We start from the raw sequence: 17,380 nt of genomic DNA, 5'->3' as shown, positions 1-17,380 counted from the left end.
CGATTCTCTCTCTCTCTCTCTCTCTCTCTCTGTGATATTACTCCAGTATTACGAGAGAATGGTCTTGCTGTCGTCCGAGCAACGCAGGCCGTAAATGCTACGTATGTAAGAGACACATCGGGGAATAATGAGGTAGACATGACTACTTGGTACAGTGGATGAAAAGAGGGAAGGGTCCAGTAGCCGGCCATCAAGTCGAAGAATATCGAGACCAAGGGACCGACCGACTGACCTTCCCAGAACGGTCCTGGAGACGTGTGCTCAAATCTCAAATGGTTTTATAGGCAGAATTAGAAAACATCCAATATTAGTGCTTTTTGTCCCAAGCAGATTTAACAATTCATCAGAGAAAACATCATACCAATAATCATTAACATAAATAAAGACTAGACGTTACATCGTCGTACGAAGTGTCCAAATAGCCTCTCATTTCCCCGGTCACCGTTAGTACCGCGGATATTAGCCACGGAATCCTTTACTCAGAACAAATTACAAAAAAAAGAAAAAGGAAAAAGACATACCAAAGCACTTGGATCACATTCACGTTCAAGACATACATAAAAGGTAATCACTCAGATGCGAAGAGAAATTATTCGTTAAAAAAAAAAAAAGACACCAAAACTTTTGTATACCCGTAATCCGTGTTTTATGCTCCGCTGGCGTATAACAAAACAAGAAAGGAGAATTTAACTACAGCAGACAAACCGAACAAAGCCCACCTTTGTCCTTGTGCAACTTATATGATAAGCAGAACTTCGACGGGGGAAGCCGAAAAGCAGAATTATGAATAAAAAAAACCAGGATCATGCTGCCAGCAGATGCTTATTAATATATGACCCCAATTGGTACCAAAGCTAGGCAAGAAGGAAATTTGAAGGGCAACGGTACCGAAGAAGGGTGGTCGTTTTAGAAAGACAGAGTAGACTCCTTTTGAAAGAAGTAAAAATTGAGATTATTTTTAGGCGAGTGTAGTGTTCGAAGCTGATGATATAAAGAAGGCCCGGCCCGACCATTGATATGACAGACCAAACATTTCAGTGCCAAATGATGGGTTCTACTTCTACCCCGTACGAACCCCTAGTTTTTGCAACGAGACTCTGATGTCGTTGCGGTTGCATCCCTCGGCTTGAACAATATTGGGACTATCAAATGGCACAACGTGTTCTAGAGGATAACTTCTGTTAGCATGAAGGTCACGAGCACTTGTACCGGCTCCCTTCAGTATCACAGTTTTATGGACACCACCGAGCAATCCTTCATAATCCGTGTCTCCGCATTCTCCCACAAAGACCACAGTATTTGATAGGTCCATGCCCCAGCGGACAAACAGATACCTGCAAGAAGATGTACGAGTGCTCCATAGTTATCAACCAAAAGAAAAGAAACAGGAAACGACGTGTACTACTGTTATAGGAGAAAATAGAAGGGAACTAGGAAAGCAGAGGAAAATTTGAAAAATAGTAAACCTCTCAATGTAGCATACCTCAGGGCTTGGGATCTAGAAGCCAACACAGGGATTATATTAAGCTTTGAACCATTTTGGCAATATATAACATGGCACCGAAGAGCCTGAATTCTCATCAATTTTTGAAGTTCCTTAACCGGGGGGATCTGTGATGGAAAAATGGTTACTAAAAAATAACTTCAAAATTACAAAAAGAAGCATCGGTAAGCAGTAAAACTAAGAAAATACGTGAAAAATCCAACTACAAACGAATTGATATGATAACTAACAGTGCAAAGATGTAGCCTTATATCAGAGAGAGAGAGAGAGTAGGGCAGGTGGCTTTGGTATAACACCACTTTTCCTATATGTCTTTTCACGTATAGAATATAAAGAAGGATTACCAATGATAGGTCTTTCACTTTAAAAGCATAACAATGCATAGAAGATCCTGCTTCATCTTCTGCAACAATATTTCCTCCTCCCTTTCCATCATTGATAGAAGCAGCCCAACGGACCAAAGTTTTCCTCAAACCTTCTCCACCCCAACGGTATTCAGTGTGTGAACGATAATCCAAGTCTACCAAAAAGGGAAGACCAGAAGGACTGTCCTCAGAGTTAGAGGATGGATAGTAGAGCTCACTGCCACTGTTACAGATAAAAGCATCAAATTCTGACGGGCTCAAGCCTCCTGAGACCAAAAGAGAGTGCACTTCAGATATTGTCAGTGATGTTGACAATATGAACCCAATGGATCCTGCACCCCAGTCCTTCCCTGCCACCTCAACAACTGTTCCAATAATTTCATGAAAATCTGAGGTTGTATTGCTATCCACGGCAATTACAAAAATATACTTCCTCCTCCTCGATGCTGGAAATTTACTGGTGTTGTCTGCTTTCTCCATTGACGAAGCCTTTTGTGTACCTCCTATAACACCCTTAGACAATGCCAAAACAGCATTTTCAGGTCTACTCTTGCCATCAGAAGCATTCTCTTCAGTGTCTAAAATATTATCAAGAGTGGAAACCCCATCATTTTTCTCCCCATCCAATGAAAGCTTCAAGTTTAAAGATAGATCCTGTATATCTCTCAAGGAATCACCAGGTGAATCTGATTCTGAATTTCCAAATTCCGCATCACTTCTTTGCCATTGTGGCTGCCTTGGTCTGCAACTGGCTATTCGAGATAAATATGTCTTACAATGCTCTGGCCATGAAAAAAGATGAATATTTTTCAGTCCATTCTGCCGGCATCTTGCCCAAAGTTGCTTTTCTGAAACAAGCTTCAGAAGAGCATCAGCAATAGCTTGCTGATCACTTGGATCAACAAGTAGACCATTGTCAAGTACCTGTAATGAGTCCATCATCAGTTTTATTAAAGCTAGAACGAACCTTTGACAGAACATTACGCCACTAAAAGGAATTAAAAAAATTCTTCAAAGTAAAAGAAAGGCTCCATAAATGGACAGACTCTATGAATATCCACTGGACCCCCGTTTTTGGTTGCAACAATTGGCAAACCATAAGCTGCCGCCTGCACAGAAGAGGAACTAAAGTTGAGTTTTGTACAAAGTAACATCTAAAAAATAAAGTGTCCAAAGTGTCCTAATGAAAGATAAAGACAAACACCTCAATTAAAGTAAGGCCAAATGGCTCAATGAAGGCTGGATTGATGAAAACACCCTGCAGAAACAAAATAATTGAGATAATAGGTCAAGCAACACATGAGGTGGGGAAAATTGAATCAAATCAATATGGTGTAAAGATGAATAACTTCGAGTGCGAGGGAAACATATAGAGAACTTCAGCCAACAAAGTTATTTTGATGAGATAAAATTGAAATTTAATTCAGACCATACCAATATGACAACAAAACTTGATATGCTCTAGCAGAGATGATAATACTAGCCCTCTCCCCGTGACACATTAAAGCAGGGTGTCCCACATAGTTAAGTGATCTCTTTGACATAATACTTCCCATGCAGAGAATTGATAAGTGAACCTTCCCATTTATTTCAATATTCAGCAAGCCTATATTAAGAAAAAATGAACAAGAAGAAAACATTCACAAGAGCTAATGGGAAAACATATGCCTAGACAAAGACTTCACCACATGATGCCAATTAAGCCACGTTGTGCGGTTATATATTTTACTTTATGGTACTTTAACCAGTTGATCCCATTCTCGCAAAAATATGAAAAATAAAAGCAGAACCTTTGTTTTTGCTGCTAGACGATAGATGTTAGGAACATCAGACTGCTTGTGGTGTTTAGGATATGCCACTTGTCCATACAGATCATATTTGTCGATCAGCTTAAGAATTGAAAGAAGCACAGATGCATTTGTGCTAGACATTTCATCAATATCGTCACGATTTCCCATTATTAATGTCTGAAACAATAAAAAAAAGAGCTATCAAAATCAAATTTTATGTGCAAGGTAGGTACAGTTCAAGGATTAGAACAGACAAGGTTAGCAAGCTCCCTCAGTGGGCGGCATTCTCCAAATGCTTTGACTAAGGTTGTAATATTCTTTTTAGGGTCTGCTCTGGCAAGGGCAAGTATCATTGGCTTGCGTGGATTGGAAAAGAAACGCATAATCTGCCCAAGTGAAATCTCTGGCATTAGTAATACAACTGAAATTCCTACCACACCAGTAAAATGTTTATCGGCATATTTGCTGCAGGGCAATCAAAATTGAAAGGGCAGCAATTTAAGGCTCCCACACAATCACAAACCAAACACTGGTAATGACTGGACATTACCTCAGACCAAATTGGTGGGTCAGAAGAAGCAGAATGGTCTTCATTTCTTTCCACATCCCCGTCCATATCACCATCATGTGGAACAATGTGGTGAAATTCCATTCCAGGAGGAATCACCTGGAGAATGTTGTGAAAATTTAAATACAAATAGCAAGTTAGGGAAACTTGCTATAGATGCAGAAAGGAGCCTGACGACTCATAATTTTAATAATGAACTTGAGAACAGTATCTTAATACTTACAACCATCCGAGGCATAAACCTGCCATAACAGTTCACACCCCTTTTTATCCTCGCTCTCAATTTGCGTTCTAGTATTGGATCAAAACCATCGTACAGGCGCCATTGCTCTTCAATCTCCTGTCTAGTGCTGGTTATAACAATTTCAGAGGCATCAAGAGACAGCTCCTCACCTTCGATCCTCCGCATTATTTTGTATGTCGCATTTATCTCTTCTCTTGATTGCCGTCCTTGCTTTAAATTTTGTTCAAGCTTATCTCGTCCTAGTGAATGGCCAGTAAAAAGCATAGGTACATTTAAAGCTCCAGACAAGAGAGCAGCAGAGTCACCTGCATCTGCATAATGTCCATGGATTGCAACAGGCCAGGCAGGTTGGCCACTGCCAATTTGCTCACCCAGAACTTTGGACATCTGTATAATGTGGCGGAGTGCGCCATCAACAAATTCAGGAATGTAGGGCCAAAGGAGTTCTTTAGGAATATATTTATCTTTTGGGCCAAACGGTATACGGATTATATATGCCCCGCCACTTTCCTCAAGCTCCTGCATTGAATTTTCAGAGCTTCTTGTATTCAGCATTTCAGTCGGTTCTCCATAACTCCAGTCTACATCCGGAGCAGATATTTGTCTCGTCAGCAAGTCCACCCGATAAACACCTGGCATCGTACCTAAGGCCCTGGCAAGTTCTACCACGTACTTAACCTGGTGATAACACATATCATTCAAACCCCACCACAAGCAGTTCTCAGAAATGTGTCTTGAAATATCACTGACTAAATGAGAAGGCACATCATTTTTTCATTTTAACAAACTAAAGTACATGGCCAAAAGTTACCTGGCCCCCTGTATCAGAATCACGACCAAGCTCCATGTTTTCACCACGTATCAGGCCATGAAGGCTGCATGAAAATTACTTGTCAAAAAGAACTAAATACCATACAAATGATGGGAATATCACAAGCTTTTTTTTCAAATATCAGAAACAAATCCGTGCTTATTTTTTTGGGTAAGAATTAATTCATGTTTATGTCTGCTGATTTCAGAATACACCCCCATAAAACATTATAAGATAAAAGTTTTCAGTTCATGCCTAATTAACACAATGTAGAGTTTCTTCTCCTTGTGCTGGCTGGCCCAGTTCTCCATCACATCAACAGAACTGATTCTGGGCATTCTTCCTCTAGTGCTATCGACATGAGTCGAAATATCACCAATCACATCTCCTTTTTCTCCCTCTGACAAGTCTTCTGACATATCAGCTGTTGCCTCTCTGCGGCCTCTTTCTCGTTCGAGACGGCGTTTAGCTGTATGCTGAGCTTCCTCTCCCTCTAGCTGATAAAAAAGCCATCAAATCAGCACAAAATTTAAAAAAGAAAAAATGGGATTGTATTCTCTGACCAGCATGAACTTCCATAAAAATACTGTTGAGGGAAAAATGTGTTCAATTGGCATATTCTTGTGAAAACTTATGTAAAGTTGAGTTGTAACAAGTGTTGATGCATTGGTACATGAAAAATATTGAAGTGTGCTCAACCTGGCGCTCGACTGGCGCTCGAGCGGAACCTTCCAGAGAGGTTCGCTCGATGGGCGCTCGACATAGCGCTCGAGCGGAACCTTCCAGAGAGGTTCGCTCGATGTGCGCTCGACTTGGCGCTCGAGCGGAACCAAGACAGAGTGGTTCGCTCGAGGTGAGCTTGACGTGGCGCTCGAGCAGAACTCATCCAGAGTGGTTCGCTCGATGTGCGCTCGACGTGGCGCTCGAGCGGAACCCATCCAGAGACATCCAGAGACGTTCGCTCGACACCTCGCTCGACATCTCGCTCGAGCGGTTTCAGAAGATAACGTGCGCTCGACCTTCGCTCGACACCTCGCTCGAGCCAATGTTCAAAGACAACCTAAAATTCATGCTTTGGGCGCCGTGACTTGCTGGGACTATAAATATAACAGATCATTTCTGTTGTGTGGTGTGGAAAAACAGAGCAAAACCTTAAGTGTTTCAAGAGCCAAAGAGAGAAACCTATTCCTCACCTTGTGAATCTCTTTTGGACAAACACTAATCCACCACACCACTCTCAAAATCAAACCTCATTCAAAGTCCATTGAAGTGGACGTTTTGTTGGCCGGAAGGTTTCCGGAGCTGCTGTTGATGCAGAGATCGAGAGGTTCTCGTGGAAAGCTATAGAAGGTCGGAGTTCCGACACTACATGCGTGTAGAGAACGAGTGGGTCACTCGTGATGTTGCAAGCCAAGTTTAGGAACTACAAAGGTTTTGTGAGTGTCACTAAATTGGTTGTAATGAACTTTTTCTATAGTGGATTTTAGGTGGTGGCTTACACCCGGAGTGGTTTTAGAATTTGAAGACGTTCTTCAAATGAGTTTCCACTTCGTGACCAAATCCTTGTGTTGATTATTTGCATGATTTGTGTCTTCTTTTATTAGCTTCTTGCCATTAAATTTTATTAGTCCACATAAATTGAACTGCACCTATTCACCCCCCCTCTAGGTGTTGTATGGGATAAACCACTGCTTTTTCAAATACATCCAAGTTCAGACGATATTCAATTATTAATTATTGTATAAAAGGTCGGTAATCAAATTATGACAATGCAAAGTAACGTCTATCACATATCCCCTGATGTTAGTTCAAATATGCAGCAAGGGATTGTTGGAAAAAAACGACGAAAACAACATTAAAAGCACTTATATGTGATCACACGGCACAAGGCAATGAAACTCTCAAAACAGCAAAATCAGTCATCAAGCACTCCAAAAATTGGGGGATGACTAGTAACACAACGAGCATTCATTTGCCAATATTAGCATAATCATCAAGTAAAACTTCCAAACAGCTCAAGCAAGCGTGTATTTACATGCAAGGCAAACATTGCGTGGCAAATGAAACGCTCAGAGAACCAAACCAAACAAAGAAAATAATTGCAACTTTTTAAGTTTTCGAGTTTGGACGTGTAACGATAGCCATAGTTATATATCGACCATCATAGCGATCAGGGAGTGAAATCTATCGAAAGCAAACTAACAAAATCCAGTGTGTAAGTAATAGCAAAGCGATTTATATAGAAATCGTGGCTGTACCGTATCCAATCAAAGCAAGAAGTTCGTCTTAATGATGATCATCGTGATGAAAACAAAATACAAAACCACTTTACTAGTATATACGCGTGTGTGCAAGTACATATATACACATGCAAATAAAAAACTATAAAACCTTTTTGCTCAACAAGGCGAACAAAAGAGAAGAGAAATAAGAAAGAAGACCTGCTTCTTCTTGCGAACCAAATTCCAAATCCGCCAGCACATGTTCTCCAATCTCGTGTTCCTCTCCTGCGGACTCCTCGTCGCCGCAGCCTAAGCAATGGAAATTAATCAATTCAAAATCAAACAAAAAAACAAAAAAGAGGAAAACAAAAGGAATGAGAAGATATTTGAATGAATACTCGAAGCCATGAGCGGTGGAGATCGGTCTCATCGAAGCCGGTGATAACCTCCTCCACAAAGTAGCGGGTGGGGCTGAAATGACCTCTCTCTCGGAGCAACAGCGACGATTTCTTGGCGTCGTCGAGCCCCGGCCCGACGTCCAGGATCGCCTCCAGGTAGCTGTTTATCCAGTCGTTTCCCGCCATCTCCAAACGCCTTCTCAATTCTCAACGCTACAATGAGCATGCGCCGATCTATAGCTATGTATGTGTGTGCGCGCGCGTGAATATGTTGATTTCTGTTCGTCTATACACAAAAACATACACGGAACGAAAGAGGAAAAGCGAGAGAAGATTAAATGGTAAGCCTCCACATTCTGTTGAGTTGGGAGTGTGTAGTCTAAAAGAGAGAAACCGAGAACGGTTATGGTGCTGTGCTTGTTATTAGGCGTTCGTCAGATCCGAGTGAGAGACACAGAGTACGACAGAGAGTGGAGGACTTGGTAGTTAGGAATGGGGAGGTGTCATCACAGAAATTCCACGTTTCCGAAGTTCGAGCGACTTCTCTGGAAAAAACTTTATATGATTACTCAGGGAGAGAGAGAAGAGAGAGGCTCTGTTACTCTCTTTAGGATTCGATATTCTCACCGACTTATGTTTACCGCTTCTCCTTCGCAACGCAGCTTTAAAAAAATAAAGAGAATTAAAAATTTTAATCTTATTTTTTTATAAATAAAATATATTCTTTTATAACGTGAACAATAAGCTTGGACGCGGGGCTGATCGGCATGAAATTCTAGCTTTTAAAATGGAGATCTTTCTTAAGTTTGAAAATCTCTCCCTGTATAAAAAAAAAAAAAAAAAAAGACTGGACCCGGAAGAGCTCGAAAAGAAAATAAAGCATTGTCTATTCATCTATCATTTTTTTTAATCACATTCACATCCTTTTATGTTATGACATTAAATAATAAATTTATAAATAAAATATAATAAATAATCTTTAATAATCTAATATCATATCATGAGATAATAATAATTAGAATAAAGAACAACATTACTCTAGATAATATGGCCATTTTGGTACGGCTGGATTCTAAATTTATTTTAATCTATTATTATAATTTTTTTAAATTTTAATACAAAATATAATAAATAATTTAATTTTTTTAAATTTTAAAATAATAATTTGTTTGACTGGTAATCGCAGCCGCCATTGTCTAATCATCCAATAAAATCTCTAAAAACGTACGTCTTAACAGTTAACAGTAGTTTGATTCCTTTCCTTTTCCTTTGAGATATGAATTCTAGAAGATTAACGGATCTTAGCTAAGTACAGGGGCATCGAATAATCAATCACACACGAATGTGTCCTACTTTTATTTGCTTTCCATCAATTAACGACACGCTCTTGCTTTTTTTTTTTTTATTTATATTATTATTATCCTTTTATGATTGTTAAATTGTCTCGTAAAAAACTACAAAACTTTATTAACAAAAATAAGATTTATGAGCCACGATGCTTGAAATGGATCCCACGATCAAAATACTCATATGGTTCTTCTCCCTGGGGTGGAGGGAGAATGGAGATGCCTCAAGTAAATAATTTCTTTAGAAGATGGGGCCGTCTTCTTTATATATTCCTCTGGAAGATAAAGGTGTTGTTCTCTGAGTTGAAAGCAATGCCATGTGTCTTTTTCTGAAGTCTGATGATCTGATCAAATAGATTCGTAATCACATTTCCTGGAATATTTTGATTTCCAATCAATTCCCCCAATATTTAAACTGTCTATATCTTACTCATCCAAGAAAATAAGGTAGTATTGATAATACAGCCCGTCACCCGGCATCAGTCGTGGCAAATCTTTGCAGTGGAAAGAGTAGTCCTAGACTGCATGCACCAACAGATCCGTAAATGTAATTGAATAGATTCAAGGAACAACAGATCTTAATCCAATTGTTTCAGCAGCTGATTTCTCCTACAGCTTACAATGACTTTTCTTTAATCTCCTCCTCCGCAGATTGCTTGTCCTGCATGATAATAGATCGTGACAACATACTTGACAACTAATGACTACATACCTAGTTTTACTAATAGTAACATGCATCTGAATGCTTGATTGGGACTCATCATTGCCCATGAGAGCAAGCAAATGGCCATCTACGAAATAGTTTTGCTAGGGCATTCTCGAATCAGGATTTGGTTTGGTAGACAACTGGTAGTGACATTGATTAGCCATTTTCTAACAACTCAACAGAAGCTCAATACGGATACAAGGATTTAACTTCATCCGCTGTCATTCTAACATTACAGGATTAAGTAAAGATCATTGAGTTAACCATTAGAAGATTTTTTAGCACCAGCACTTCATCTGAGCCATAACATAACCAATAAATATGCAGATAATTTATTATGACTGCAACTTTTGTTGGCATCTGGAGAGCGTTTCTTTTATTGACCATGATAAAATTTGGTTCACCGACTCGATCTTTTCTATTAGTGACAGCCCAATCCAGGAGGAACTCAATCAACTGTGTTGACTTTACATGTACTACAAACAAAGAATAAAAAGGTCTTAAGTGGATCTTTCTTGAACATTTATATATATACCATATACAGATATTACTTATAACCCTTCAGGTCAAAACTAAATATCCACATTCAGAAGCAATTCATGAAAAAGTTGGACACAGTTGATTCTTACCAGTACTGATTGTAAAATGTTACTGAATCTGTCTCTGTTTTTTTCCCATCATCATTTCGATTCCAATGGTAAAACGCGAGGGTTCTGTTCCTGATCTCCAATGTAGAATGACCATAACTGGCTTCACGGAATGCAGATCTGGTTGTGGGTCCCAAAACCTACAAATAAATCCCATTTATCAGGAAAAGTTTCCAAAGAAGGGAATTGTAAATGCAGAATAATATGAGCAATTTACAAATTGTAAATCTTGCTTTACCTTCCAGCAAGACCTTCCTGATTTCCTCCATCTCCAACAGTTATGTACACTGGAGCTGATTCATCAGGTACAGGATAACGGTCACCGCTTGACACATTGTAATGTATATTCGAGATGCGATACTACATAGGAAAACAGGAAAACATCTCTTATTGAGACGAAGATGTAGTTGACTTTAAGGTGCATAGCAGGAGTAAATAGAGACACGTAAACATTATTCTTGGCCGCAAAAAAAAAAAGGACATAAAGTGTAAGTGCCATAGGAACCTTGTATCGAAATGTTGTAGCAAAATTACTTGTAAGTCCTACCGTGCGAATTATTATAATATGGCTCTAGAAAAACCAGTCAAGGAATTGACAAATGAAATGTGGTAGAAGCAATTGCATTTGTGGACAAAGTAGTCAACTGGTCAAAGAATTTTGATAGGGAATTTGGGTTGCAGCTATGTGAGCCAACTTCACCATCTGCCTGATGCATATTGATATCCAGGTGTTGTGCAAGGGAAAATCATCTAAGAATATTGATGTCATGTGCTATGATTTTCATGAGAAGTAGATTGAGGAACAAGACTGAAAGAATTATGCAGAATATTTTGGGTAAAAAGGCTGAATGAAAAGCACATGATCAAGCACAGTTCCTGGTTCTTCCCAGACCAGCTGAAGAACCAAGAACATGTGGCAACGACTGTAGTTCCTAGATGTGTGTTTCTGCACAGAGTCCTTTGTGCAAATCCCATCACCCTCCCCCCCACAAAAAAAAAAGAAGAAAAAAAGAAATCCTTTCTGCCCTGAGGAAGAACGGAGAACTATGTTGATGCTTGTTGCCGTGTGACCAGAAGGCATGCATATGCAAAAGAGACTTCATAGGGCTCTAGAAAAGGACATAAAAGAATTTTTTACCGATCTTTCATAGGCATGAACGTGCCCAGCAAATACGAAATCAACTCTATAACAGACAAACCATCTCTCAAAGACAGCTCGCATACTTTCACCTTCCATATAGTGGGCTGAGTTACTACTGTAGATGGGTACATGCAGGAGAATAATAAGCCAAGGTGTCTTCCTCCTATCCACTCTTTTTAGTTCTTTTTGCAGCCACCTCCATTGAAGTGTATATTTCACTGGAAATAATATGTCAAGAAGATTTTATAAGTTAGAAGTAAATAGCAAATTCAACAGTAATAGATGTATTTTTTTAAATGCATACAATTCATTTCCCTATGAGAAGTGAAACCTTTCTGTCGGCCCAATCATTCAAAGTTAAGAGAAAAGCATGCATAGAAATAATTCCAAGTTTTGGATTAATAAAAGCACCATGGAAACTATAGTCTATAACCATCATACTTCACCCATCAAGAAGACATGGATAACTATTCGCTGAAAAAGAAGAAGCTGTTGTTAGACTTTAAGGGCATTAGAAACTCGTAACCAGATGTTATTGCCATTATAACCACATAACTATAACCATATCTGATGATAAAATGACTCTTAACAAAGTGTTTGTCAGAATGCATCAACGTGACAAGAGACAAGGATAAGCCAAATTACCAAATGGAGAATAGCTGGATAGGACAATAATATGTGCAGACGCCCTTCGAACAGCATACCAGAGAGGACTGGTGCTATTTGATGCTATATTGGGTGTAGCAAATCGATGTAGATATGACTTGAAAGGTAGAACTTCTCCCTGAAAAATATGTGATCAGATGTAACAAATCATGAAAACAGAAACGAATAACATCATTTATCTAGTGCAAAACTGATAATCAAAAGAAATCAAGTATCCCTTCAGCAAGTGCTTCTCTTTCTGGTAAGTACTTCCACCCTCATTTTCTTTTATAGCAGAAAGATACCTGTGCCGCCTCCCACATCCGGGCGGAGGCCAGGAGGGGGGGTGGGCAGGGAATAGCCAAACTGTAACTCTAGTCGGCATAGTTGCCTCTATAAAGTAGTAGCCACTATTTCTCAAATCAAACATCCAAAAGAAAAATAAAAACTGCAACGTCAATAAAGCTCTCTATAACGCTTTATATGACACTTTACTAATTCATATATGTAGAATTAAATAACAAAACATCCACATAAGTGCATACGTATGTAGGTATTTTTAGATACAGAAATACATACAAATATGGAGTAATTTATAGCAACATGCTTATGCTTACTTATAGATAGGAACAAAAGTAAACATTAAGCTTAAATCGAAAGTTTGCAAAGTGCAATTGGTAATAGTACCACATTTGGCATGTACTCTATTTCATGATTCCCAGCTGACCAAATCCATGGCTGATATGCAGTACTTCGCTCAATAAAACGGCCCCATGCATCCCATCGAATACCAATATTGTTGTATTCATATCTATCAGCATAAGAGAGATCACCAACATATAAGACAGTCTGTCCCCCACTCTGCATGTAATGCTCAAGAGTGGAAAGAGAATTATACGTTTGACCCAAATCACCTAGAATGTACAAAACCAATAGAAAATGAGAAAACTCTCAAAACACATCCTATAAACAACTTGTTCTTCAAACTGCCATATTTGTTATATTTTCCATATAATCCTATATGAATGATATATAGTTTGTTTCTACTTTTCCTTTCTAAGGCAGTGCAAACTGTGAATCAACATTCATATTTTCTTTCAAAGAGGTTATATAAAACGAATATCTTACCAATAATTCCAAAAGTATAGGAAGCATCTGGATCAATATTTGGAGGTGTTTGAAACCAAAATTCACGAGAAGAATCGCCAACTCCAAGCTTGTAGTAGTACTTCGTGTTATACTAAAAGACAAGAGATTGGTAAGCTTTAGCATAATAGTAATACTTCACAGGCATCAAATAAACAGATAAAAAATACTAAACATTTTTCCTCTTGCAAATAAATAACCATAACTTTTTGAAGCAAAGGTCTTTAACCAGCTGACAATCGGAAACTTACCAAAAAGTACACTTAATATATGCAACAAAAATCATTTACTTCTTTCACCAGACATGGAAAGGTTGACTAACTTATATAAAACCTATACAAGATCAAGAAACGGCTGAAGACATTAAAGCAAATGCATCAACCCATAGGTTAAAGAAGACAAGAAATAAAAAATAAGATGCTGTTAGACACAAAGAATTTTGGTAAGGTTAATGAAGACCCCTTAACATTAAAGTATGTATTTGTGTCGTTGCGGATGTCCATGCATGTAAAAATGAAAAATTATAAAATGTAATGGAAAAAAAAAAATAGAATGACCTTCATCACATGCATGAGTACAATAGGAATATTTCCCTTTAAGCAATATTTTTACAGCCTTTTTTTAGGCAAGAAGGAGGAGACCATAGTAGCACCTTAGTCCACTAGGGAGTTATTTAGGAGGGACCTACACAAACTCACAGAGAACCTGCGAATTAGGGTCAAGGCAGGATAACCACAAGTTTTGCTTCTTCAAACAAACTGTAACCATGGTCTCACCTTAGCCCCACCAAGGGCATAGTGGTACTAAGCCAGTGGATAGGAATAATAAGCATGAACCTCATGTCCTTAGCGTCTTGCCATAGATACTCAAACCCATAACCTTCTATCCACCATCCCATATGGGAATAAGCCTCTTACCACGAAGCCAACACCATTGGTAGTTACAATCTTTTAGATATTAACAAAAAGTTTTAACAACGAAATGGATTTAAATACCGAAATTTATCATACTTTTCCCTACAATTGTGTTTGTCTGCATAGGCCAAATTGCACAGGCATCAATCATCAGTTACCTTTGCTATACACAAGTGCAGATGTGTATAAAGAAGAATAAAATATATTAGCTCTATTAAGGATAACCAGGTGCCTTTTTAAGTACTTAATTCATAATTGTAGACATCGTCCAAAAGATTAATCACAAGAACATGACATTCTGTAAGTATACTCAGTATACTTTGATTAGTTTGACTAGTTATGATACAGGTAATATTACATTTCAGTTTATATTTACCTCAAGGCCATCAACAAGGCAGTGATGAATGTAGCCGGACTTAAAGGTTGAAAAGGTATAGTTTGCCACTGTGCCATCAGCAGTAAAATCATATTTCTGCTTTGATGTGCCATATTGTACTTTGCTATTCCCTGGTTCATCAGTTGTAACCCATGAAATTATTATAGCCTTTCCATCCTAATCACCTTGAGTGATATGCACCTACAGCCAAAGGAAAAAACAACAATGATGGTGTAAATATAGCTGGCAGGTAAGCCAACATTACCACAATAGCACAAATGCATGCCTGTTTCAAGAGGAATAATTGCAATGTCACAAGGCTCAGTAAGAGTGCTAGGTGGCGGTAAATCAATTCAGTTGTCACGATCTATTGTCTCAAACAATGCTGATGTCTTATAGAACAGATTTGAGTACTTTGCATTTTCATGGAACACTAGAGGCCTCGAGTGAATTAGGGAGCTACACCAGAAATCTAACCTTACGATTAGATTGGGAGACTTGATGCATATATACTAAGACTACCAATTGTATGAGACAGAATCATTCAGAACAGTGCCATTGGACAAAGTCTAGCACACAGCATGATAGCCAAAACCCATTAACAGTACACCTGCATCAACTACCCAACTAGAAGTAACAATCCCTTAACATAACCAGACGGCAAAGACTATAGTGCGTCTTCAAGTATATACTTGGGAATCTAGACGTCCAATACTATCTACATATATGAAAATTATTAATTTCGTACGGAAATCATAAACAATTTTTCCTGGCCGGGTATGAACAAAGATAAAGGGCTTACTTGTTGTGGGGCGTTATGAACTTTTGGGATTGAAAATATTTCATTATCAAGAGGGATATCAACCGATGGCCATTCAGAACGAATAAAAGTGCTTGTGATTCCTGCATTCCCTTGTCCCACAGATCTTAAGATGATACATATTATAAATAGAAGGCGGTACAGTAACAAGCGCACGCCAAAAGTCAACAGCATTGCTATTCTTCAGTCAGCCTGTACAACAGCCAATTTGGTCAAATCCAACGAGTGTAAAAAAAAAAAACCAGAAATCACAGCCTGAACTGGACAATCCCCACCCATCTGATAGGGGGGGAAAATCTCCAGTTCTCGGGCGTCCGATTTCCTTCCACTGCTTCAGTCCCCACTAAACCCAGTTTTTAACAACCATATCCCATAAAAACAAAAAACCAGACAAACCCGAGAAAACAAAACAAGATCGAGTAGAACAACAATTGCCAATTAGCTAGAAATATTACAATTAGATAATGAGAACGAGGAAGAAAATAACAAAACAGAATAGAAAGAGAATACCTGAACCGATGTAAACTAAGAGTAGGAAAACGCTTAGTCGGTACGTTGACGGTTAATTAAAGTGTTAATGAGATTTGGGAGCGTAAGATTGCAGGGAGCGACGACTGGGTAAGCGTAAAATAGCAGCCAAAGGTTCGTTGTAGTGTCACTGCTTTGTTGCAGCCTTGCAGGGAGCGAGGATTGGCCGCAGACTCTCGAACGAAACTTCCTTCAAAGAGGATTCTGCGACTGTCCAACGGAAATTGTCAGACTCGGCATATTGAGGCCGGATGGTGCTACAGCTTCCGCTCGGGGCTCCCGCGAACTGTAGCATGTATTTGTGTGTGTTTTTTTTTAAGTTGTTTTTATATAAATTTTTTTAATATTTTTTAATATTTTTAAAAATTAAAATAAATTTAGAACATTATTAAAAATATTTTTTTAATCAAGAAGTCAAAAAAAATTATTAAAAAATATTTTCTTAATCACGAAGTAAAATATAAAATATTTTTTTAATTTTTAATTTTACTTCGTGATTAAAAAAGTATTATTTAATAATATTATGATTTTTTTTATTTTTTAAAAATATTTAAAATTATTAAAAAAATCTATTTTATTATTCACAAATCATCTTAACTCATTTCCAAATTCAATTTTCTTAATTTGATGTGGATGTTGTTCTATCAGCTCATTCTTTTGATTGAAGGAAAATTCCTGAGATTCAGTTTGGACAGTAAATTAAGATAAAATAATTTTAGATAAAAATTAAAAATTTAATAAAATATTATTATTATTTTTAAGTTTGAAAAAATTAAATTATTTATTATATTTTATATAAAAATTTGATAAATTTATAATAATAAAATAAAATGAGATGAAATATTTTTATTATTCAAATAAGATTTCTTTTTAGTAATATTATATATAGTCGGATTAAACAAAAGTGACACATCTTTTTTAAAAAAATAGTAGAGCCTATTATAAAAAAATAAAATAAACTTTTAATGTAAATTTTATATTTATTTATTATTTTTAAAAAGAATATATGACCATAAAGCAAAGGAAAATTCTATACACCATGAAAAATTATATTCATAAGTTTCATACACCACACACCACCTTTTTTGTTATTTTTTTTTAATTTTTTTCTCCTATCAAAATGTGTGATATATAGATGATGAGTAGAATAATTCAATTATTTTAAGAAGAATACAACCAAAAATTTAATTAAAAAAATTAAAAAAATAA

The 17,380-nt window shown here is 37.6% G+C and overlaps 1 protein-coding gene and 1 pseudogene across 1 annotated transcript; both read right to left on the bottom strand.

Moving 5' to 3' along the window:
* Positions 1-356: 356 nt before the first annotated feature.
* LOC109002797 (probable sucrose-phosphate synthase 1) lies at positions 357-8,522 on the bottom strand. The gene is made up of 13 exons (XM_018980692.2): positions 7,903-8,522; positions 7,724-7,813; positions 5,538-5,779; positions 5,283-5,346; positions 4,451-5,149; positions 4,210-4,326; positions 3,914-4,045; positions 3,660-3,836; positions 3,074-3,127; positions 2,916-2,978; positions 1,849-2,793; positions 1,484-1,611; positions 357-1,334 (listed from the first exon to the last, which is right to left on the bottom strand). Exons 1-13 carry the CDS (start codon positions 8,086-8,088, stop codon positions 1,061-1,063), a joined length of 3,171 nt encoding a protein of 1,056 aa, XP_018836237.2. The 5' UTR covers positions 8,089-8,522; the 3' UTR covers positions 357-1,060.
* Positions 8,523-9,330: 808 nt separating this feature from the next.
* On the bottom strand, positions 9,331-16,452 carry LOC109002798 (annotated as a pseudogene).
* Between the last annotated feature and the right edge of the window lie 928 nt (positions 16,453-17,380).

This window comes from Juglans regia, chromosome 8 (assembly GCF_001411555.2).
Source record: "Juglans regia cultivar Chandler chromosome 8, Walnut 2.0, whole genome shotgun sequence".
NCBI lineage: Eukaryota > Viridiplantae > Streptophyta > Magnoliopsida > Fagales > Juglandaceae > Juglans > Juglans regia.
The sequence above is the reverse complement of the archived record's forward strand: the minus strand, read 5'-3'. Positions and strand labels throughout refer to the sequence as shown.

Bases quoted from the DNA above. Each gene is read 5' to 3' on its own strand.
- LOC109002797 (XM_018980692.2), bottom strand. From the start codon at position 8,088: ATGGCGGGAAACGACTGGATAAACAGCTACCTGGAGGCGATCCTGGAC. The intron at 5,150-5,282 runs GTAACTTTTGGC...TGTTATCACCAG, and splicing joins ATTCTGATACAGGGGGCCAG to GTTAAGTACGTGGTAGAACT. The intron at 3,837-3,913 runs GTCTGTTCTAAT...TTATTGTTTCAG, and splicing joins TGAGGGAGCTTGCTAACCTT to ACATTAATAATGGGAAATCG.